The following is a 24,172-nucleotide window of genomic DNA, read 5'->3' as shown; positions in this document are numbered from 1 at the left end:
ATGGACAGATCATCCAAAATGAAAATAAATAAGGAAACACAAGCTTTAAATGACACATTAAAAAAGATGGACTTAATTGATATTTATAAGATTTTCCATCCAAAAACAACAGAATACACTTTCTTCTCAACAGATCATGGAGCATTCTCCAGGATAGAGCATATCTTGGGTCACAAATCAAGCATTGGTTATTTTAAGATTATTGAAATCATATCAAGTATCTTTTCCAACCACAATGGTATGAGACTAGATATCAAATATAGGAAAAAAACAGTAAGAAATAAAAACACATGGAGGCTAAACAATACACTACTAATTAACCAAGACATCACAGAAGAAATCAAAGAGGAAATAAAAAAATACCTAGAAACAAATGACAATGAAACATGACGACCGGAAACCTCTGGGATGCAGCAAAAGCAGTTCTAAGAAGGAAGTTTATGACAATACAGTCCTACCTCAATTAACAAGAAAAATCTCAAATAGACAACATAACCTTACATGTCATGAAATTAGAGAAAGAAAAACAAAAAAACCCTGAAGGTAGCAGAAGGAAAGAAGTCACAAAGATCTGATCAGAAATAAATGAAAAAGAAATGAAGGAAACAATAGCAAAGATCAATAAAATTAAAAGCTGGTGCTTTGAGAAGATAAAAAATATTGATAAAACCATTAGCCAGGCTCACCAAGAAAAAAGGGAGAAGACTCAAATCAATTGAATTAGAAATGAAAAAGGAGAAGCAACAACTGACATTAATGAAATACAAAGGAACATGAGAGATTACTACAAGCAACTATATGCCAATAAAATGGACAACCTGGAAGAAATGGATAAATTTCTAGAAAAGCACAACCTTCTTACACTGAACCAGAAAGAAATAGAAAATATAAACAGACCAATCACAAGCACTGAAATTGAAACTGTGATTAAAAATCTTCCAACAAACAATAGTCCAGGTCCAGATGACTTCACAGGCGAATTCTATCAAACTTTAGAGAAGAGCTAACACCTATCCTTCTCAAACTCTTCCAAAATATAGCAGAGGCAGAAACACTCCCAATCTCATTCTATGAGGCCACCATCACCCTGATAGCAAAACCAGACAAATATGTAACAAGAAAAGAAAACTACAGGCCAATATCACTGATGAACATAGATGCAAAACTCCTCAACAAAATACTAGCAAACAGAATCCAACAGCACATTAAAGGGATCATACACCACGATAAAGTGTGGTTTATCCCATGAATGCAAGGATTCTTCAGTATAAAAAATCAATTATTGTGATACACCATATTAACAAATTGAAGGATAAAAGTCATATGATCATCTCAATAACTGCAGAAAAATCTTTTGATGAAATTCAACAGCCATTTTTGATAAAAGCCCTCCAGAAAGTATGCATAGAGGGAACTTACCTAAACATAATAAAGGCCATATATGACAAAACCACAGCCAGCATCATTCTCAGTGGTGAAATACTGAAATCATTTCCACTAAGATCAGGAACAAAACAATGTTGACCACCCTCACCACTATTATTCAACATAGTTTTGGAAGTTTTAGCCAGAGCAATCAGAGAAGAAAAAATATAAAAGGAATTAAAATTAGAAAAGAAGAAGTAAAACTGTCACTGCTTGCAGATGACATGATACTATATGTAGAGAATCCTAAAGATGCTACCACAAAATTAATAGAACTAATCAATGATTTTGGCAAAGTAGCTGAATGTAAAATTAATGCACAGATATGTCTTGCATTCCTATACAATAATGATGAAAAATCTGAAAGAGAAATTAAAGAAACACTCCCATTTACCATTGCAACAAAAAGAATAAAATACCTAGGAATAAACCTACCTAAGGAGACAAAAGACCTGTATGCAGAAAACTGTAAGACACCGATGAAAGAAATTAAAGATGATACCAACAGATGGAGAGAGATACCATATCCTTGGGTTGGAAGATTCAACATTGTGAAAATGACTATACTATCCAAAACAATCTATAGATTCAACGCAATCCCTATAAAATAACAATGGCATTTTTCAGAGAACTATAAGAAAAACATTTCACAATTTGTATGGAAACACAAAGGACCCCGAATAGCCAAAGCAATCTTTGAAAGAAAAACGGAGCTGGAGGAACCAGGCTCCCTGACTTCAAACTATACTACAAAGTTACAGTAACCAAGACAGTATAATACTGGCACAGAAACAGAAATATAGATCAATGAAACAGGATAGAAAGCCCAGAGATAAACCTACGCACATATGGTCACCTTATCTTTGATAAAGGAGGCAAGAATATACAGTGGAGAAAAGACAGCCTCTTCAATAAGTGGTGCTGGGTAAACTGAATAGCTACATGGAAAAGAATGAAATTAGAACACTCCCAAATATCATACACAGAAATAAACTCAAGATGGATTAAAGACCTAAATGTAAGGCCAGACACTATCAAACTCTTAGAGGAAAACATAGGCAGAATACTCTATGACATAAATCACAGCAAGATCCTTTTTGGCCCACATCCTAGAGAAATGGCAATAAAAACAAAAATAAACAAATGGGACCTAATGAAACTTAAAAGCTTTTGCACAGCAAAGGAAACCACAAACAAGAAGAAAAGACAACTCTCACAATGGGGAGAAAGTACTTTCAAATGAAGCAACTGACATAGGATTAAGCTCAAAAACATACAAGCAATGCATGCAGCTCAATATCAAAAAAACAAACAACCCAATCCAAAAATGGGCAGACCACCTAAATAGACATTTCTCCAAAGAAGGTATACAGATTGCCAACAGACTCATGAAAGAATGCTCAACATCATTAATCATCAGAGAAACGCAAATCAAAACTACAATGAGATATCATCTCACACCAGTCAGAATGGCCATCATCAAAAAATCTACAAACAATAAATGCTTGAAAGGGTGTGGAGAAAAGGGAACCCTCTTGCACTGTTGGTGGGAATGTAAACTGATATAGCCACTATGGAGAACAGTATGGAGCTTCCTTAAAAAACTAAAAATAGAATTACTATATGACCCAGCAATCCCACTACTGTGCATATGCCCTGAGAAAACCATAATTCAAAAAGAGTCATGTCCCCAAATGTTCATCGCAGCTCTATTTACAATAGCTAGGACATAGAAGTAACCTAAGTGTCCATCAACAGATGAAAGGATAAAGAATATGTGGCATATATACACAATGGAATATTACTCAGGCATAAAAAGAAAAGAAATTGAGTTATTTGTAGTGAGATGGATGGACCTAGAGTCTGTCATACAGAGTGAAGTAAGACAGAAAGAGAAAAACAAATACTGTATGCTAACACATATACATGGAATATAAGAAAAAAAATATTCTGAAGAACCTAGCGGTAAGACAGTAATAAAGACACAGACCTACTAGAGAGTGGACTTGAGGATATGGGGAGGGGGAAGGGTAAGCTGGGACAAAGTGAGAGAGTGACATGCACATATATACACTACCAAACGTAAAATATATAACTAGTACGAAGCAGCTGCATACCACAGGGAGAGTAACTCAGTGCTTTGTGATCACCTAGAGGGGTGGGATAGGGAGGGTGGGAGGGAGGGAGATGCATGAGAGAAGAGATATGGGGACATATGTATGTGTATAACTGATTCACTTTGTTATAAGGCAGAAACTGACACACCATTGTAAAGCAATTTTACTCTAATAAAGATGTTTAAAAAGAAAAGAAAAAGAAATTATAATTATGTGACATGATAGAGGTGTTATCTAGAACTGTGATGGTAGTCACATTGCAATGTACAAATGTATCAAATCAACACGTTGTACACCTTAAACTTACACAATGTTATTTGTCAATTGTGTCTCAATATAATAGATAAATAAATAAAGAAAAACTAATTTAAAAGAAAAAAAAAGACCTGCTAATTAAACCTAGTATTCAACCCTGTTTTCCCTTGTTCTCCATTTCCAAATTTTTTTTCACATTTCTGCTCTCCATTCAATAAGTTAAGTATACTTCCTCTCCATTAAATTCACACATTATATTTATGTGCTTTGGTTGGTTTCATTTAATATAATAACCACGTGTATGTTTATTTTAACCAATTATTTCTTTATACTCTAATTGTGAAATATAACATTAATATGGGGAATTGTTTAATATATATTTAAAATTTAACAAATATTACTAAAACCAATGCCTGTGAATCTCCACTGAGGGAAATACAAAGAATGCTGGCAGTGCCCTACCATGTGGAGTGATCTGTCCCAGATACCACACATTACGTCGCCTCCAAGAAGATCCCTCTCTCCTCAAAAAAAGATTAGAACCTTCATTTTCAAAAGGTTCATAAAGTCCAAAGGAAAATTAATAAAAGATATACTTCTAGGTACATCTTGCTGAGATTTCTGAGTTGAGAGAAAGAAAATACTAACAAAGGATAGAGAATGATACAAACATCAGTATTTAAGTGGAATACTAGAAGTGGTTAAGATGTTGGGATATTGTACATAGGATAATAAGAGAAAAAGAAATATAATTAAATAATTTAGACCAAGTCAAAATATGCATATGTGGGGAAAAATTAAGACTTCTCTAGGCATGCATAGATTCAGAAATAATGTTATCAGTTTACCCAAAGTCATTATTTTAGAAGCAACCTAAAAACTAAGAATTAAAGGAGAATGGATATAACTAAAAAAACTTACAAAATTTTAAATTAAGCCCTAATGGGTAGTAATGACAACAGACACTTGGAGTGGTCAAAGAAGTACTAAGTACAGAGTATATGAGAAAGAAAAGATATAAAATACATAAATATTTAACAGAAGCTGGAAACTAAAACTCTAATGTTTATGTATAAAATTTGAGCTTCTATGGCAGAGAAGGGTGGTGGAGGAGGAGGTAAGGTGGTTTGGGAGTGATGAAATAGAAGCTTTCTAAAGTTCATGTCTTGGCAAAGGAGACCAGAATATACAATGGAGCAAAGACAGCCTCTTAAATAAGTGGTGCCTGGAAAACTGTACAGCTACATGTAAAAGAATGAAATGAAATTAGAACACTCCCTTAAACCATACACAAAAATAAACTCAGGGGCTTCCCTGGTGGCGCAGTGGTTGAGAGTCCGCCTGCTGATGCAGGGGACACGGGCTCGTGCCCCTGTCCGGGAAGATCCCACATGCTGCAGAGTGGCTAGGCCCATGTGCCATGGCCGCTGAGCCTGCGTGTCCAGAGCCTGAGCTCAGCAACGGGAGAGGCCACAACAGTGAGAGGCCCGCATACCACAAAAAAAAAACAAACCTCAAAATGGATTAAAGACCTAACTGTAAGGCCAGACTCTATAAAACTCTTAGAAGAAAACATGGGCAGAACAGTCTTTTACATAAATCACAGGAAGATCTTTTTTGACCCACCACCTAGAGTAATGGGAATAAAAACAAAAATAAACAAATGGGATCTAATTAAACTTAAAAGCTTTTGCACAGCAAAGGAAACCATAAACAAGATGAAAAGACAACCCTCAGAATAGGAGAAAATATTTTCAAATGAAGCAACTAACAATGTCTTAATCTCCAAAATATACAAGCAACACATGCAGCTCAATATCAAAAAAACCAAACAACCCAATCAAAAAATGGGCGAAACACCTAAATAGACATTTATCCAAAGAAGACATACAGATGGCCAACAAACACATGAAAAGATGCTCAATGTCACTAATTATTAGAGAAATGCAAATCAAAACTACAATGAGATGTCACCTCACACCAGTCAGAATGGCCATGATTACAAATCTACCTACAATGAATGCTGTAGAGGATGTAGAGGAAAGGGAACCCTCTTGCACTGTTGGTGGGAATGTAAATTAATATAGCCTCTATGGAGAGCAGTATGGAGGTTCCTTAAAAGACTAAAATTAGGACTACCATGTGACCCAGCAATCCCACTACTGGGCATACCCTGAAAAAACCATAATTCAAAAAGACGCATGCACCCCAATATTCATAGCAGCACTATTTACAATAGCCAGGACATGGAAGCAACATAAATGTCCATCAACAGAGGAATGGATAAAGACGTGGTACATATATACAATGGAATATTACTCAGCCATAAAAAGAATGAAATTAGGTCATTTGTAGAGACGTGAATGGACCTAGAGACTGTCATACAGAGTGAAGTGAGTCAAAGAGAGAAAAACAAATGTTGTATATTAACGCATATATATGGAATATGAAAAAAAAATGGTATAGATGATCTTATTTACAAAGCAGATATAGAGACACATGTAGAGAACAAATGTACAGATACCAAGCTGGAATGGGGGGACGAATTGGGAGGTTCTGATTGACATATATACACTATTGATACTATGTATAAAATAGATAACTAATGAGAACCTACTGTATAGCACAGGGAACTCTACTCAGTTACTCAGTGCTCTCTGGTGACCTAAATGGGAAGGAAATCCAAAAAAGAGGGGATATATATATATATATATATATATATATATATATATATATATACACACACACATACATATAGCTGATTCACTTTGCTGTACAGTAGAAACTAACACAACATTTTAAAACAACCATACTGCAATAAAATTTTTTTTAAAAAGATAAAAATATAGAGTTCATGTCTTGGATGGGAGTTAGCATAGCTATTGTTTGAGTTTAAGAGAGAAATAGATAAAATAGGTTTTACCTATAAATGTTTAATATATTATAGCCACTAATGAAATAGAGAGGCCTAGTGGAATATACAAATTAAGGCAGTTGAGAGGGAATAGATAGGAATTAAAAGAAAATTCATCAAGCAAATATAAGGAAAGGAAGAAAAGAGGAAACAATAAGTTAAATACTTGGAATTAAGATGGAAGAAATATAATCCAATAGATTAGTTAATATAATAAATGTAAAAGTATTAAATTTCTCTGCAGAAAACAGACTTTCATATTGTTTTCAAAAACAAGATCCAGGTATATGTTGTTTTAGGAAATATGCAAAAATAAAGTGACAGTGTTATGGGTTAAAATATTCTACTGAAAGATATGTTGAAGTCCTAATCTCCAGTGCCTGTAAATGTGACCTTATTTGGAAATACATCTTTGCAGATATAATCACAATGAGGTTATTAGGGTGCGTTTTAATCCAATATAACTAGTGTCTTCATAAGAGAAGGAAAAGAGACACAGACACAAAGACATGGGAGAAGACCATGTGATGATGGAAGCAGAGATTGGAGTGGTGTGTCAGTAAACCAAGAAATGCCAAAGATTGCCAGCATACCAGAAGCTGAAAGAAAGGCACAGAACAAACTGTCCCCTAGACCTTCCAGAGATAGAGCACAGCTCTGCTGACCCCTTGATTTCAGACATTCAGCCTCCAAATATCTGTTTAAACCATTCAGTTTGTGATAATTTATTACACTTGCCCCAGGAAACTAATGACAAAGAAAGGTGGAGAATAAATGGATATATTAGGGAAACCAAAAGAGAGCCTTATCAGTAAAGGATCAAGCAAAGTATCAAACAGAGTAAAATTCTAGGCTAAAGATAGTAAATGAGATATTATATAAGTAAAAGTTATGATTCTCCAAGAAGTTATAGAGAGGCACTGTTGAAAAGGGCACAGACACAGATACTGTAGAACCAGGCTGTATTTCTTGGCTCTGTTATTAAATAGCTCTGTGACTTTAGGGATATTCCTTAACTTTTCTATGCCTCATTTTCTACATCTATAAAATGGGAATGATAATAATACTTCACTTATAGGCAGTTTTGAGAAACAAATGAATTAATATATGTAAAATTAATATATTTAAATGAATTTATATGTACTACTATATAAAAATATATGTTTAAAATAGTTATCATAGAACAAACACCAAAAAAGTTAGTTATTATTTTTCTCCTCTTATATTATAAAACTTCATATAAAAACCATCCAAGCAATGTGGGATATAAAATAAAACCTGAAGTAAAGAAGAACTTTATAAAGTCACTATCTGGTAGAGGATTTTTAAACAATCACTTTCAGAATTTGACATATCAATTTTCCACAAAAGAACAAATTCTACAGAGGATTGGATGATACAACCAACAAGGTAAAACAAACACATAGTATTATACTAAAAGAAGAAAATATATCCTATTTTCCACTTACAAAATCTCATTATTATGAAACCAAGAGAAATTCTTAATAAGATCCTTAAAAAAGATTTTATAACTCCCATTCTCTCTCCATGACACAAGAAAACTAGAAATCAAAAATAAAAAAGCCAAATGCAGCTTAAGCATTTGAATATTAAGATATTTACATCAAAATAACCACTGTAAAATATCACTCTTCTCTTCATCATTGTGTTTTATGGCAATCAAGTGGCTGAGTTGTACAAAACTGCTCTTGCCCAAGAATGGCCACCATCCATTGGTTCTAAACCAGGGTGGTACCATCTCCTTAAGGAAGATTTAGAAATGTATAAGGGTACGCATGGTTGTTACAAAGACTGAGGAGTGCTGTTGGCCTTTCAGGTTTGGAGATCAGGGATGCTAAATGTTCTGCAAAGCTTGGAAAACTCTTACACAATGTAGAACAGTCATTGCCAAAATATCAATAACGTTCCCGTTGGTAAACATTGTTTTAAAAGTGATTACAGGGCAAAGAATCCACAGGTGCTTAAGATATTTCTATTTGAAATTAAGTTAACTCTACTAGGGTAAAAAAGTCTTGTATAAACGTAGCAGGCAATTCAATGTTCAATTTTCCACAGCAAGAACCAAATTCAAGAAACTTCTTTGGTTTTAACAATACTCAGAGAGCATATAAGATTGTTTAGAGATTGTTGCAGAAACTCATTTTCTTTTATTACTAAGACTCAAAAGGGGAATTCACATTTTTTATTGATAGAATAATTAGATAAATGGATAAGTCAGTACATAGGGAACTGTAAATCTGTGTAATTTGCTATTTCGGTTATATTAGCTAAGTCAAATTCTGAGTGCAAAAAACTTAGTTACTGGAAACATTAGTGCTTCCGGTAACTATATCTTGCATATTCTCATGTAAAAACAAAGTATTTCAAGAGCGTTATTTCTTAGTATTTCTGATGGCACTAAGACAAAAGGCAATGTTCTAGAGTAGATAGTATATAGGGATAAACATGAAAAAACATGGGTTCTAGTGTTGGCCCTACCACTTACTATGTGAACTTCTTTGTGCTTACTCATCAGTGACATTGGAATAATGGTATTTGCCTTATTTGTCTTGAAAGATTGAGATGCAGAGTAACTATAAAATCCCTACAATGGCCTGACAAGCTGCCCTGGAACTCGCCCTCCCTCTATCTTATTTCCTGCCTAATTTCCTCTTTCTCCCTCTGCTGCACTGGTTTCTTGTTCCAATGTAAGATCTCTGCACTGACCATTCCCTCTACCCAGACACTCTGCCCTTGATAGCTTCAAGCCCACCCTCTCACTCCCTTACTTCCATGAGGTCTCTGCTGAAATGCCACCTTGTAAGAGAGGCAGTCATACACCATCCCATGAAATACAGTGCTCCCAACTTTATTCTCCTTTATTCTTTGACATAGTGATGATCTACTGTGTAACACCTCAGATTTTACTTTGCTTGCTCTTGTCTGTCTCTTCTCTGTAGAATGTACTCTCAAGAAATGCAAGAAATTTTGCTATCCTTTCCTTAGGAATAATATTCTACTAATAAATTAAAGTTTTCTGAATCTGTCCATGTAAAAATTTATCAATGTGTTTAGTTGGGAAATTTGTATCTCTACTTTTTACTAATTAATGTGAAATTATAGATATATTTTTTATGACACTACATGTCTTCAGACACATAATTCTCATGATTTAGAGTAGTATGGAAAGTTACCCTTTTAACCTGTCTACTATGCTTATCTTAATTATCCCAGTGCTCAAATATTCAAAACATGCACTGAATTTGCATACTGTTTCCCAGAAAAGATACTATATGCACTCTATTTTGAAGTGAATTTTTTTCTTCATTAAAAGCAACATGTTATAATTCAAGACTTCAATATGTCACAAGCTAGGTGGGTCAGGAGCATATTATTTGCTCTAATAAAAGAGTTTTCTACTGCAGTGTAGTGTAGTGGAAAGCAGAGACCATTTCTTATCCATTTTACATTTCTCTCATATATTATACACAGCAAATGCTCCATAATCATTAATTTGAGCGTAGACATTCATGCAGTGATAAATATCCCCATCCTTCTTTAAAGAGAAATAAAATAAAGAAGATACTTACATTTAGAGCCTGATGAAGAAGATCCACTAACAGTAGATCTTGATCCCCCTTTCATGGAAAAGACTCCTTTCCCCCTGCGAGTTGTTGTTACAGCCACTCTGGGACGCTTCAGTGGAATTACTGCGCGGGGAGGTGGAGGCACACGCCCATGGTAATCAAATAACCTTCACAAAATACAAACGTGGCTGAGAATTGGTTTACGCCTAAGTGTTCTATCAAATGTGTGAGACGATTAAGAGAATGGCCTTGTTAAAAATGTCAATAAATGTTTTTGTTATCATTGTTGTCCTCAAGAAGATTCATTTTTCACCAAAGAAACAGGATGCTAATATAGTCTATGCTTTCTGGGCATTAGAATCTGACCCTTAATATGAACTCATTTTTAAGGTATGAAAGAACAAGGAGCTTTGCAATATGTTGAAATTATGTCAACCTTCATTCCCAAGTGTATTTCTTTGCTTGATTTAACAGATTTATCCATTTTTGGAACATAAATCTTCCTTTAACACATCAGATACTTATTAGCACATAAGTGTGAAAGGAGGAATAGACCATGCAGAATCAGGGACAAAGAAAAGAAAATTACTGTATGATCAGAAAACAGTTCAGAAGGAAAAAAAATAGGAGTATGTCTAGTTTATAGGGCAGCTATAAAAGACAAATCAATATTGTTCCTTACCTCTCTCTAAGGACTTCCTTAAGTAATGAAAGTCTTAGCTGACTACAGAAAAAAGGAGGCTGAGTTTGAATGAAATGCTGGTAGCATGAGGACAAACCTTTGCTGACTAAAGAACTGGTGGGAAATATTTATCAGGATAACTTTTTACTATTCTGACCATTTGATAGACATGCAAATTGAGACTAGAGATATTTGTAGTTAGCTATTAAAAAATTTCTACAAAAAAGAATACCAGTAAAATCCTTTGAAGCTTCTGCTAAAGAATGAAAAATGGTATTCACTACAACCAAGGCATTTCCATTAAACAATGAAAGGAATAAAATGTATAATATATAATTAATAGATTCAAAGTTTCATATTATTTATACTGCATACACATAACAAATTTTTGTGTGACCTAGCACATTTGAGCAGCATACAAGGGTCAGAGAAAAAAAAATGATATATATATTCTATTTGCCAGTGAACCAGAGGTATTATTACTTTGTCCACTATAAAGAAAATAGTGCTATTGATTTAGAATGATGATTATTATGTAGTTTACTGTGACACCATTATATGGATTACATTCTCATAACTGCTTTAAAACAGTCAATAAAAATAATGTGAAAGACAGAAATGAGAAAACTAGAACAGTTTTAAATTTTAAAATATCTAAAACCTTCTCTAATAGGTTATTTCATAAAATTACACTCATTTACACATACAGATGGGAATGTGATCATCTCTTTTTGGAAAATAGTATATGAAATATAATAACAAGATAGGCTGGTTTCTAAATATTCATTCATAAACATTAAAAACTATGACACTATGGAGAAGAAAAGTTGTATATAAAACACCTTTAAAGCAGAACTTTAAAGTAGTACTAGGAATATCTTCTACATTAGAGAGCTAAACTGTTCAAAAATGATTTGGAAACATGCTAGGGCAATACTAAGAGATGTCTGGAAAGGAAAATAAATGAAATGAGACAGAGTTCAAGAGAGGTGTCATCCTCTGCACATAAGCAAAGTCCATTAGAGCCAAAGAACTGCCAGCAAAGAGCAGGTCATGGATGTCAACACATTATAGTGTACTTCAAAAGATATAGACAGGATGAGGCTGAAAAGGGTTGTGAATCTCATTCATACCACTAAGGGCTGGAAAATCAAAAGGGTCAACTAAGCCTGCCCCTCATTTCAATCACAAAACAAAGTCTACATTACTTATTTATAAGTTGAAATCACAGAGCAACTTAAGTCAGTGAACCAAGATACTATGGAAATTTTCATGAGCTACAACACCCAAAGCTATTGAGCGAAAAGAAATATGACAATTGTCTGATCTCTCCCAGGGTAGAAGTTGCTGCTTGATATGAATGGCAAGCTCTTTTGGAGGAAAAATTTCCCCAGGACTTGAAAATGCAATTTAACAGGTTCATTAAATAAACTAATCTATACACTGGGTTAAGAAAATTTCTAAAGCACAACTAAAATATATAATGATGTAAGAATGCTATACTGGAAATGCAGGCCAAGTAAAGTCACCATATTCACTGCTACTTCAATTACAATGCAATTCAATAATATTTTAACTGCAATGTTTATCAGTATTTCTATTGCTTCCCCCCAAACAGGGATTATAAAGCTTCCAGTGTTGTCCAGGCCTGCTCTCCTGCGGAGAAAAGAGAGCTGCATTTGTTCACTGTACTTGTGGCATACTTTTAGTATAGGATGTACATTTTAGTAAAATGCACAGTGTGTGTTGTGTTCTTTGTTGTAAATTCCTATAGGAAGTAACACTTGTTCTTTGAATATTTTGCTGTGTTGCTGCAAAGAAACATGACTCCTTTCTCACCATGGAATCAGGTTTTACCAATTGATTCTTTCACTGTGTTGGGAAGATATGTGGCATCAGAACTTAATTTTTAAGGAGTGATATTGTAATATACAAACAAAGTTAAATGGGCATTTCATGTGAGAACATAATTTTAAATTTTAATGGAGTTGGGGTGTTTGTTAATTTTCACTGGGCAAAGTTGAGTTTACCAGAAATAAAAAGAAGGAAGACTGGGTATTGTCCTAAAGCATAAAAACATAACAAGATAAGGATGGGAAGGGGTCAGTTTTCTGGGATTGCAAGATGAGATGTAGGGGCTCTTCTAAATGCAGAAGGAAGTAGGTGAAAGGCAGCCTGTGAAGGAGACACAAGCATTGGCTTTCTCATCAGAATCCAGTCTTTAGCAAATCAAAGAAAATAGTCCAACAAAAATTGCCGTACAATAGAATTAAATGGAATCCAAATCTCCAAGGTCAGTTAAAAGCTTAAAATTTCCTCCTTCCTCTTGGTTTTTTGTTCTTCCACTCCCAGAATTATATTCCCTTTCTTTTTCTGTAATGGTCCTTCATTTTCCTTAATATTGTTAAAATACTGTTTTTCCCATAATGTTTACAGGTCAAATAGATAATGATTTATAATGAAGTCAAACACATAATTCTCCCTTCCCTAAGGTCTATTTTAAAATAAAAACTTTAAAAGACCTACTTTCAATCAGTAAATAACATAAATGTAGTCAGATTTTAATAAAAGCGACCAATTGAGGAAGTTCGAGGGTCTATTTTATTGAATAAACATTTCTACTTTTCATGTCCCCGTTTCTTGTTTAGAATTTTGTTTTCTTTAATAATACCATTTTCATTATTTCATGTATAATTTCATTATCAAGCAAAAGCTAAAAACTGGTAAACAATTTTAATATTGATTTACTTGATAAAAATAGACATACCTTGTCTCTAGAAAGAATAATGATATTAGTTATTTTAATAAGTTGCTTTTTGGACTAAGGCAATTTAATGGCATATTGACATATAAAATGAATATAATTTTGAATTCTTGTTTTTACTAAAAGTTTATTATTATTAAACTTCAACAATCATAAAGCAACATGTACATGTATTTTCAGAAAAAAATACATGGAGGAAAACAACTTCCAATCTCTCACTCTAAAACAACTACTGTCATTCTCTAATTTGTTTTTCCACAAGCACCCATATTTTTCACATAATTGAAAACATAATATATGTACAGTCATGTATCCTGGCTAATTCTCTTTGGTTTATATTAAAAAACGTTTCTCAAGTTTGCAAAATGGTCTTCCTAATGTTTATTTTAATTGCTGTGGTGCATTTTCTCAAGTAGATGCACCACAGTCTAATAAATCATTACTTGATTGACAGACTTTTGACTCGATGCCTATTTTTCACTGTCAACCAATGTGATTTTAAAATTCGTGAAATAAAATTAAAAATTTAATATTTGCATATTACACTGAATGCTAAAATTTCATTTAGATAAATAGTAATTTAAGAAGCAGTAATTGCCTGTTTTCTTCTAAATTTCCCTCATAAAAAAGATTTTTTCATTTTCCTTATTTATGAACGCAAATTTACAGTGCCTATGTGGTTAAATGCTAACCAAACAATGTTGTCTGGACTTAAGGTTAAATAACTGGTCTGCCCAGAGCCAAAATCTGACAACAAATTCAGGGCTGTGTTCTCACTGGGGTCTTTTAGCAGATAAATGAAGATCATTAACTCTAGGACCAGAGAAGATTTCCAGCTCTGTCTTGATTCAACCTTGCACCCTTCTGTCTTCAGCATGCTTAACTTCTGATAAACATAGTCTATAAAACCAAATTAAGGTGACTATTCATATTTAAGAAAGGATATATTTGAAATCCACATGAATGATTCTAGCCTATTAGTATATCTATTTTCTATACTGTTTGAACTATTCAAAATTCTGTTTATAATTTCTACCTTGACTTCAAATAAGCTTTTGGTTACAACTGGATCTGAAAATACTTTTTAAAGGCACACTTCATTTGAGACCAGTCAATGAGTAATTCTCATTTCTGTTTTTTCTCACTAAACTTTTCCAAGATTTTCAGTGAAGCCACCCCTGCCAACAACCCACCGTACATCAGGCTCCATCCCCAATCTTGTCCAAATGCTTCTTGAACATGCTTTTAAAGGGCTTACTGAAATTGTCAATGATCTTTTTTTGACAATATTTTGATCTTAACTTAATCTTTATATTTTGTACAATTTTGCTATCTTCTATATCTTGTATACAGCTTTGGGTAACTAAAAAGTGAATGCAATTAAATACCAATGGTGCAGTTATAAATCAATAAAATGATTCTCCTTTTTAATTCTTACAATTCTGTAATGTGTATATTGTTAAGCCATTTTGCCCATGAAGGAAACTTGTGAAAAAGGGATGAGATGACTCCCCCAAGTTTAACCAGTCAACACACACACACCAAGGCCTGAAACTTGCTTCTAACTCCAAATCACACCCTTTGTCAACTGGGCCATGCTATGGTTTTCAAATGTTATAAGTGGAATCCCATTCTATCAGATGGTAATTTAAATTTGCTCAATGAAACAGACATTGCTTCTTGCTAATACATTTTTCCAGTATTCAAGAATATATACTGTGCTCTATAATCAATGATCTGAGACAAGTGCAACTTGACAGAGTTTTTTAATTAACTTCAACTCTGGTAGCTTCTCTTATGTTAATTTATACAAGGTCAAAATGGATCCAGATCTGAACAATACAGATTTTAAATCACTGATATATATATATATAAATAGAATATATATAATATATATATAAAAAATATATATAATATATTTATATATATATTTATATGGTAAAGCAGCTCTGGCATTTCTTTTTCTCTGTCAATACACGTTTACTCATTACTGGAGATTATAAATGGCTCAGTGCCTTTCCTGATACTATTGAAAAAAGGTTGGATTAAAACTGCTAATATCTCAGAAATTGAAAACATTCCTTGGGGGTGTTCAATATAATTTTAGGTATACTTCTCCTTTCACTTTACTTGGAAGAGTATATATATTTATGTTTCATTTTAATAACATGTGATGTTCTTTATGTAGAGTCGCACTTGACCTTTTAAAAGACAATGCCACTGAATGCTGTAAATTATTGGGCAATTCTTTGTGTAATATAAAAAATGAAAGTTTAGAATAACCACTCAATTCCATTATTTAGTGATGCTCTTCATGAACCCTGAAACCATGGATAGACACGAAATTCGTTTTTGGAAAAGTTACTGCTGGATAAATGTACCGAAGCAATCACATTAAGATGGAACTTTGTGTAGAGAAGTTTTCTAAGGTGAAACAGTTTAAGGGTTGAAAATCCCCAAATACATTAGAATTCCCAAACCTGCCAGAAATAGGCTAACAATAGGATGTAAATCAATGTCAGTTATTAAGGTATTATCTCTCAGTTTATGTGAGACATTTAGTCATATCTGGGGTTGGGAGTCTGCAAACCACATTTCTTTTTTTTTTTTTTTTTTTTTTGTGGTACGCGGGCCTCTCACTGTTGTGGCCTCTCTCATTGCGGAGCACAGGCTCCGGACGCGCAGGCTCAGTGGCCATGGCTCACGGGCCCAGCCGCTCCGCGGCATGTGGGATCTTCCCGGACCGGGGCACGAACCCGTGTCCCCTGCATCGGCAGGCGGACTCTCAGCCACTGTGCCACCAGGGAAGCCCTGCAAACCACATTTCTGCGGGGGCCAGCTGGCTCCTTGCTAGACTCAGCCAATTAAGGACCTGAGAAGGAGACTGGAAGAGGAAGAGAGGACTTGACCCTTCCTGTTTTGCTTCCTGTTTTTGTTTTGGGTCCCTGTTCTTGTCAGCGTTATTCTAGCCTTGTTTCTTAACCCTGGCAGCAAAAATTCATTCCAGTAGTAGCAAATGAATCCAGTTAGAGTAATTTTGCAACATTTGCAGAACAGTCTTCACACTTCCTCAGAGACCCTGGCACCATTTGGTATTGCCTCCTTAGAGGTCTGGGTTTCAGCCCCATGGGTTCCCCCTCTGGGCTCAGATATAGCAGCAGCAGCTAAGCAGAACCTCCTACTCACATTGTGAGTTGTGCAAATCCCCTTTTCTACAGTGATATTTGATCCCATCTTTTCCTCTGTTTCCCCAACCCTAGAGGTGGTAGCTGCTTTCTGTAGTTTGCTAACCCCATCATACCACTGTGGGTTTTACTGTTGTTGTTTGCCTTTTCAGTTCCTTAATACATAGTTAGAAAGTTTTTACAAACAATTCTCCTTGTTCAACATAACTGTGTGATTTCCATTTTCCTGACAGAAAACCAAGGAGCATGGAGTTAATGGAAATAACTGAATGGTCTCTCTCTGCAGATAAGAGTTTTCAGCTGCAACTAGAATGTTCTGGGGGGTAGGAGGAGGGAAAAGAATGCAAACAGAACGATCTAGAGGTGTCACAATGGACTACTATGGAAGGACAACTGAGCAACCACTGTATTGCTCAGTCATTGGGACACTGCTACATGAATAACAGTATAAGAAACATATTCTCCATCACTGTTAATGGTTACCGTTAATGGTTACTAGTAGTTAACATGGATTAAGTGCAAAAAACATACCAGGCATAATGCAGGTCATAAAAATATGCTACTTCATTTAATCCTCAGAACAATCTTATGGGGTACGTGTTAATTTCATGCTCACTTCATAGATGAGACAATAGTTTTTGTGGTATTAAATAAGTTGCCCAAATTTGCACCACTAGTAAAAACAGAAAAAAAAATTAACCATAATTACAAGCAGAGAGTCACTAAGGAGGAATTAGTGTGGATAAAACTGTTAGCACTGACTTGGTAAGCTATTTCTCTTCTCCAGCCTCTCCACTCGGTTTTCCTTTCCTGGGGATCTATGTTCACAGGGAACTCCTGACTACCTCTACTAGTGGCAGATGCTTCTGTCTCTCTTAGCCAAGTGAAAAAATGAAAAATAAACTAATGAGGGCACAGACTGCTCAGAGAGTCTGTTAGCAATACACCCATACTGATCTTTGCACACTTATAAACCAAACAGGTTTTATATAAGACAAATAAATGATTTTGGAAATTGTTCAGAGTTAGCTTTTTTGTGTAGTGGAGTGTCATCTGAAGCTTCAGGCTCTGTAATTATTTGCTGATTAAGGCTCTTGCTCTTTTGCATGTAAAATCTGCCTATTTATCTATCTATCTATCTATCTATCTATCTATCTATCTATCTATCTATCTATCTATCATCTGTCTATATCTATCTAATGATTTTTATTGATAAAATGCAAATGCAAATATTGGCTTCATTTTAAAAATGAGAAAACTGAAAACCTGCCTAGTTGCCCAAAGTTACAGGTTAATTACCAGAACTTGGGTCTCCTACCATCTACTCCATTTTAGGTAGAAATTCTCTCAATGTGGAAGGAAATCACATGATAGAAAATACTTAAGAGATTACAATGCAAAAACATTTTCATATTAACAGATTAAAAGACAATGTATATTAATTGAAAACTTTATTCATAACAATGAAGACAGTGTTCTGCATCCTGAAACATAAAAGCATATCAGAAATGTTTTTACAATTGTCAAAGACTAAAATTTTTAAATAAAGAATATCTAAATGTTATTTCTTTTGTAGTAACTGGGATTATTTTAATGCTGCCAGATCTTCACAACATTAGGACAAGTTATTATAAGCTATTTAATATTTAAAATAAAATGTTATATTTGATATAAATTACAAAAATTATTTGAGAAAACCATCCTTAAAAATTCATGTTTGGTCATAAGGGGTTGACTAGAGAAATCATTTGCTTAACTCAGTAGTTTGAACATAGTGGTGATAAAGGTATGGTTGTGGATCTAATTTCCGTGCAGATAAGGCTATTTCCTGTTATGTAAAACCATAGACTGATATTGCTCCTCTTCTGTTTTGCGTATCCACACAGTTGGTTGTTGAGTATAAATGGACACCTAGTTTATGATTGTACTTCTGCCACTAATTAACTATGTGACCTTGGAGAAAACAAAATGTCTCTAAATCTAAGGAGATGAATTAATCACAAAATTGAGTATCCACTATGTGTGAGACTTGATGACAGTGCCTGAGGATACAATAAGCAAAACTAAGCATCTTCCCTGCCCTTTTTTTTTTTTATGACATCTTTATTGGAGTATAATTGCTTTACAATGGTGTGTTAGTTTCTGCTTTACAACAAAGTGAATCAGTTATACATATACATATGTTCCCATATCTCTTCCCTCTTACGTCTCCTTCCCTCCCACCCTCCCTATCCCACCCTCTAGGTGGTCACAAACCACCTAGCTGATCTCCCTGTGCCATGCAGCTGCTTCGCACTAGCTATCCACCCTATGTTTGGTAGTGTGTATATGTCCCTGCCACTCTCTCACTTCGTCACATCTTACCCTTCCCCATCCCCATATCCTCAAGGCCATGCTCTAGTAGGTCTGTGTTTGGAAGAAGGAAGGACATAAACCAAATACTGTTGTTGCAGAGAGAAATATCGCAATAAAAACCAGGAACAGTGCTGTGAAGGAATAGTAACGGGTGCTGAGAGGGGAACAGAGGAACCTCATTTAGTCTGAGAGAGGTGTTCATGATGAGATCTGAAGGTTGAAGTCAAGTTAACTAGATGGTGGAGTGAGGTATGAGGAGAAGGAGCAATCAGAAGAAGGTCCCCAGGCAGGAAGGAACACGGTGTTCTTATAGAACTGAAAAAGGACCCTCGTGGCTAGAGCAGAGAGAACAAGACCCTTCCAAGGGATTATGAAGTTTCTTCCCTATTTAAAATATCTATTCTGTTTTTCTAAGTTTGCATTTTTATGCCTTGGGGTTTTTGTTTGTTTGTTTGAATGAATTTATTTACAATTAAAGGCTTAAACAATATTTACCGCATTTTGTGTGTGTGTGTGTGTGTGTGTGTGTGTGTGTGTGTGTGTGCGTGCGGTCCAATGATCTATCTACACACACAGTCAGTCCTTGTTTTGCATATCTCTAATATCTCAATTACCAATGCTTAGTTAAATAACACCAGTCCCCCAACAGCACAAAACAAATTTCAGTTACCACATATATTAACTGTGAGTAATGTTGTGAAGTCCAAGCTTTGCTGTTAGTTGTTCAGTCCACAAATCACTAAGTAAATGACAGATGCACATGAATATCAGTGGCCAATCACATCACCTCTTTCAAAGTGTGTCAGTGATTTGTCCCTGTGCATCTGTTATTTCACACACGGATAGCAAATGTGTAGTTGTATTGTTTCCTTGTCTGCTGGTGATAAATTCATGTGGCATTTTATAAAAATGGATAATCAAAAGAAGGGATTGGTGCAGCAAAGAATTGAAAAGTAACACTGGAAATAAAATTAAAATTAAATGTAAATGGAATTAGAGGAGAAATAGCTGACTATAGGGATGTGGACACTCTTCTATTCAAGAGACTCTAGAGATGGAGGCAGAGGAACTTAGTAAAATAAAACATATTCTTTAAAATTCCAAATATATATATTACATCCCATATGTTTATATGAATTTTAAGTAGTATGCTCCTCAGAAAGCACTAAGGATTGCTCTGCACAGCCTAAAAATGGCCCTGAATGCCAAAAACTTCCTTCAAAATCCACAAAGCTATTTGATATACAGTTCACCTGAAAAAGAAACATTCCCACAAGCTATCATAAATTGACTTCCTTAAACACAATGCCCACAGATGAAGCAAAAGAGTGGTTTAAGTCAGAGATAAATGCAATCCTTTACATAAAATTACATCTAAAAGGAAAATATCAGAAATTAAAGATGTGATATTAAAATATGCAATTGTAAGTTGAAATTAAAACATATTGACATAAATGAGGAAAGTGGTTGTGATGTGCTGGAAAGGGACGAAGATGTCCCAGAGGAAGTGACACTTGGCAAAAGAACCACACACTGAGGGAAGTTTCAGAGATAGTTCACAACATTAATAACATGTCAAAGCTGATCCAGTCTTAGGAGTATGACAATTCACCAAGGGATAAAAGAGGTGCTTTCTCCATATCATAATAAAAGAAGGCAAATGCTGTTCAAATTACTTTTGATGTCTTTTTTTACAAAGAAATGAAGCACACTAATTCTCAGTATTTTACATTACAGTGTTAAAATTTTAAATTAGTGTACTAAATAGCTATTAGTTTCACTGTATTTTCCTATACGTATGAATAGGGAATATACATATATGTATACATGTGTAAATATGTATATTTATAACATAAGAGAGTTTTGTAATGTTTTGACAAAAAGTTGTTAAAGGTCATGGAAAAATCCTATTTCCCCTCATTGATTATTAACATCACTCTGCATGGTTTTCTTTTATGGTCACACACTACTATGCAAAGCAAGAATTGTCTTTAATTTTTACTGAATCTATGTGTTGTATGAAAGCAGATGTATTTTAGAAGGCTATACTCATTTTCTGAATTTATAAATCTCTCAGTCTTGAAGAATTCCAGGTCAACTACAGACCTGGAAAATAATATGGGTTAATTAAATCTTTAGAATATTATCCAAACATTAGGAACCAACTTTTAGGTTTAAGCACCTCTGAATTCTGAAAGTCCAAGATCTACTATATTTCAGTAAGTACAATCAAAATAGAAAAATCTGGCTATCTTATATTTTATCGGGACTTTATTTTTACTATAAAATATTATTTAAATGTATTAATCAATAATACCTGTGAATGAAATGTACAGAACAGTTAAAATATAATTTAAATCAAAGGGAAAGAAGGATAAGAAATTTACATACCTATTGTAGAAATCATCTCTGTAGTAATCATAGTCAAAGACATAACCACTAAGGAGGGAAACAAAAAATTAGTTGTTGACAACAGCAATTTTGGTATTAATTTATAATGTAATAGCAATACATTTGTTACTTTTAAATATTTATTGTTCAATGTAGTTATGTATCCAAACGGCTTTACAAGATAATATCTAATTGGATATAATGTCATATCAAACTCATTATATATTTGACAATGAAAAGACTGATAATGGTTTGAGTGGTTTGGAATGGAAGATGAGAGCAGAAAGCAAAATTAATTTTTAATACTAGTACTACTTGTAAGACCATTTTTTTCCCCAGACAAGATATAATATAGCTATCCTTTTTTCCTAAGGTATGTATACTGAGGCTAAATGAACAATAAACAAATGGTATAGAAATAATATAAATGAAAAGGTTTAATGATGCATTCATTGTTAGAAAAGTAAATAAAAATGTTGTTTCCTCAGAAATCCAGCATTTCCTTTTCATTCTAAACACTTGTGATTCAATAATTTATATAGAGAAAAATTTTAAAAAAAACCACTTTAAGTCTTACCAGCAATAACAATAATTTAGGGCATTTAAATAGAAATTAATAAGTACATTTTAGTGATAAGATTATTATCAAGCTCCTTCAAGGAATGTAAAATAAAAATTTCCCCCATTCACTTGTACAATTGTTGTTTACAAAGCACTTTATATGAATTATTTCCTTTTAATTTTAAGTCCTCACAACAACTCGGTTGGATACTATAACTGGAAAAAACGAATGTGCAAGGGACCTAAGGGGCTAGCTCAAATTTTTATCACTAGTAAGTGAGAGAGCTTAAGCTTCAGAGAAAGACTTCTGAATCCACATCTGTAGCTATTTCTTATGACACCATGCAACCCTCCCCAGCTTGGAAGAAATTTAATCTCGTGATGAATGGAGTATCTCTACTGCAGGGGAGTAAACATTTTAAGTGTTTATTCATTTATTTTATTGTTGTAAAATATATATATATAACATAAATTGACTACTTTCTGTAGTCAATTTTTAATGCCAAAATTCAGTGGCATTAAGTACATTCACAATGTTGTGCAAACATCACCATTAACTATATCCAACATTTTTTATCATCCCAAACTGAAACTCTGTACCCATTAAACAATACTTCTCCATTCCCTCCTTCCCCTGCCACCCCCCACCAATCCCCAGTGACTGCTATTCTACTTCTTGTTGCTATGAATTTTCCTATTCTAGATACCTCATATACATGGAATCATGCAATATTTGTCCTTTTTTGTTTGGCTTATCTTAGTATAATTTTTTCAAGGTTTATCTATGTTGTAACATATCAGAATTCCATTTTTTTATTACTAAATAATACTTCATTGTATATATATATACTACTTTTTGTTTACCTATTCATCCATTAATAGACATCTGGGTTGTTTCCACCTCTTGGCTGTTGTGAATAGTGCTACTATGAACATTGGTGCACAAGCATTTGTTAGAGTTTCTGCTTTCATCCCTTTTGGGTATATGCCTAAGAGGAGTATTTCTGGGTCATATGGTAATTCTGTGTTTAACCACTGTACAACAGGCAGGTCATTTTATATTCCCCAGATGGTCAACTTAATGGTCCTTTACTTTATAACTATTCTTATGTTAGGAAAATTGAAAGAACATATTGAGGAAGGCTTGTTACTCCTGGTTTTCCGGATAAATGTATGTGTTTGTCCTGACACTCGTTACATATGGCAGGGTGGAGAAAACCTGCTATAGCATACATAGCCCATCAGAGAGGGTTGGTTTCATCTCCAACCAGTCTAATGGAACACAATACGTTTGAACTCAAGTTCTGAAATGCAAAGTGGAGACCTATTCCATGTGAGTGTCTGATGGAAGACCATGCATTGTCTAGCCAGAGCAGTGCTGCTGTATATCTCTCTCTGCAAACAAAGGAAGACAATGAGACCACTGCTGAAACAGTAAGAGCAAAGGTAACACTTTTGGTCCCACAGTCACTGATTGTTTAAGTCATAATGTTTAATGCTTTAGCTGATATTGTTGGTGTTAGACTCAACTATGATGTTGAGTTGAGGGATTTTAAAGAAAACCTACTGGCTAGCACAAAATCCAAGGTATAAATTTCACCTCAAAAGTTTCCTGAAATAGCAGTACATATAATTTTCATTGTGATTTGGTTCCTTCTGAAGATAAGAGATATGATGACACCTTATCCAAATTTTTGTTTGGAAGTCTCAAGTTTAAGGTTATGCTACTTTCATACACATTTTTCATGAGTCATCATAGTTGTACCTTATGGCTGATTATTTTTAAGAACATGTTGGTAGATATCCACAGCTTATTTATCTTACAACTGAAAGTTCGTATGCTTTGACCAGCCCCATTTCTTTCAACTCCAGCCCCAGCCAAGTACCATTTTACTGTTTCTATGGGTCTGGCTTTTTCAGATTCTACATATAAGTG

The 24,172-nt window shown here is 34.3% G+C and overlaps 1 protein-coding gene across 18 annotated transcripts in view; it reads right to left on the bottom strand.

Annotated features, from left to right (window-relative positions):
• The window catches only part of RALYL (RALY RNA binding protein like), an 832,931-nt gene that overhangs the window by 90,869 nt on the left and 717,890 nt on the right, over positions 1-24,172 (bottom strand). For all 18 annotated transcript variants that reach the window (XM_067018139.1, XM_067018137.1, XM_067018142.1 and 15 more), the window contains 2 exons: positions 21,676-21,723; positions 10,302-10,465 (listed from right to left, as the gene is read on the bottom strand). In XM_067018139.1, coding sequence (XP_066874240.1) covers positions 10,302-10,465; positions 21,676-21,723 — 212 coding nt within the window. The remainder of the gene's footprint in view (positions 1-10,301; positions 10,466-21,675; positions 21,724-24,172) is intronic.

This window comes from Kogia breviceps, chromosome 17, assembly GCF_026419965.1.
Source record: "Kogia breviceps isolate mKogBre1 chromosome 17, mKogBre1 haplotype 1, whole genome shotgun sequence".
Taxonomy (NCBI): domain Eukaryota; kingdom Metazoa; phylum Chordata; class Mammalia; order Artiodactyla; family Physeteridae; genus Kogia; species Kogia breviceps.
The sequence above is the reverse complement of the archived record's forward strand: the minus strand, read 5'-3'. Positions and strand labels throughout refer to the sequence as shown.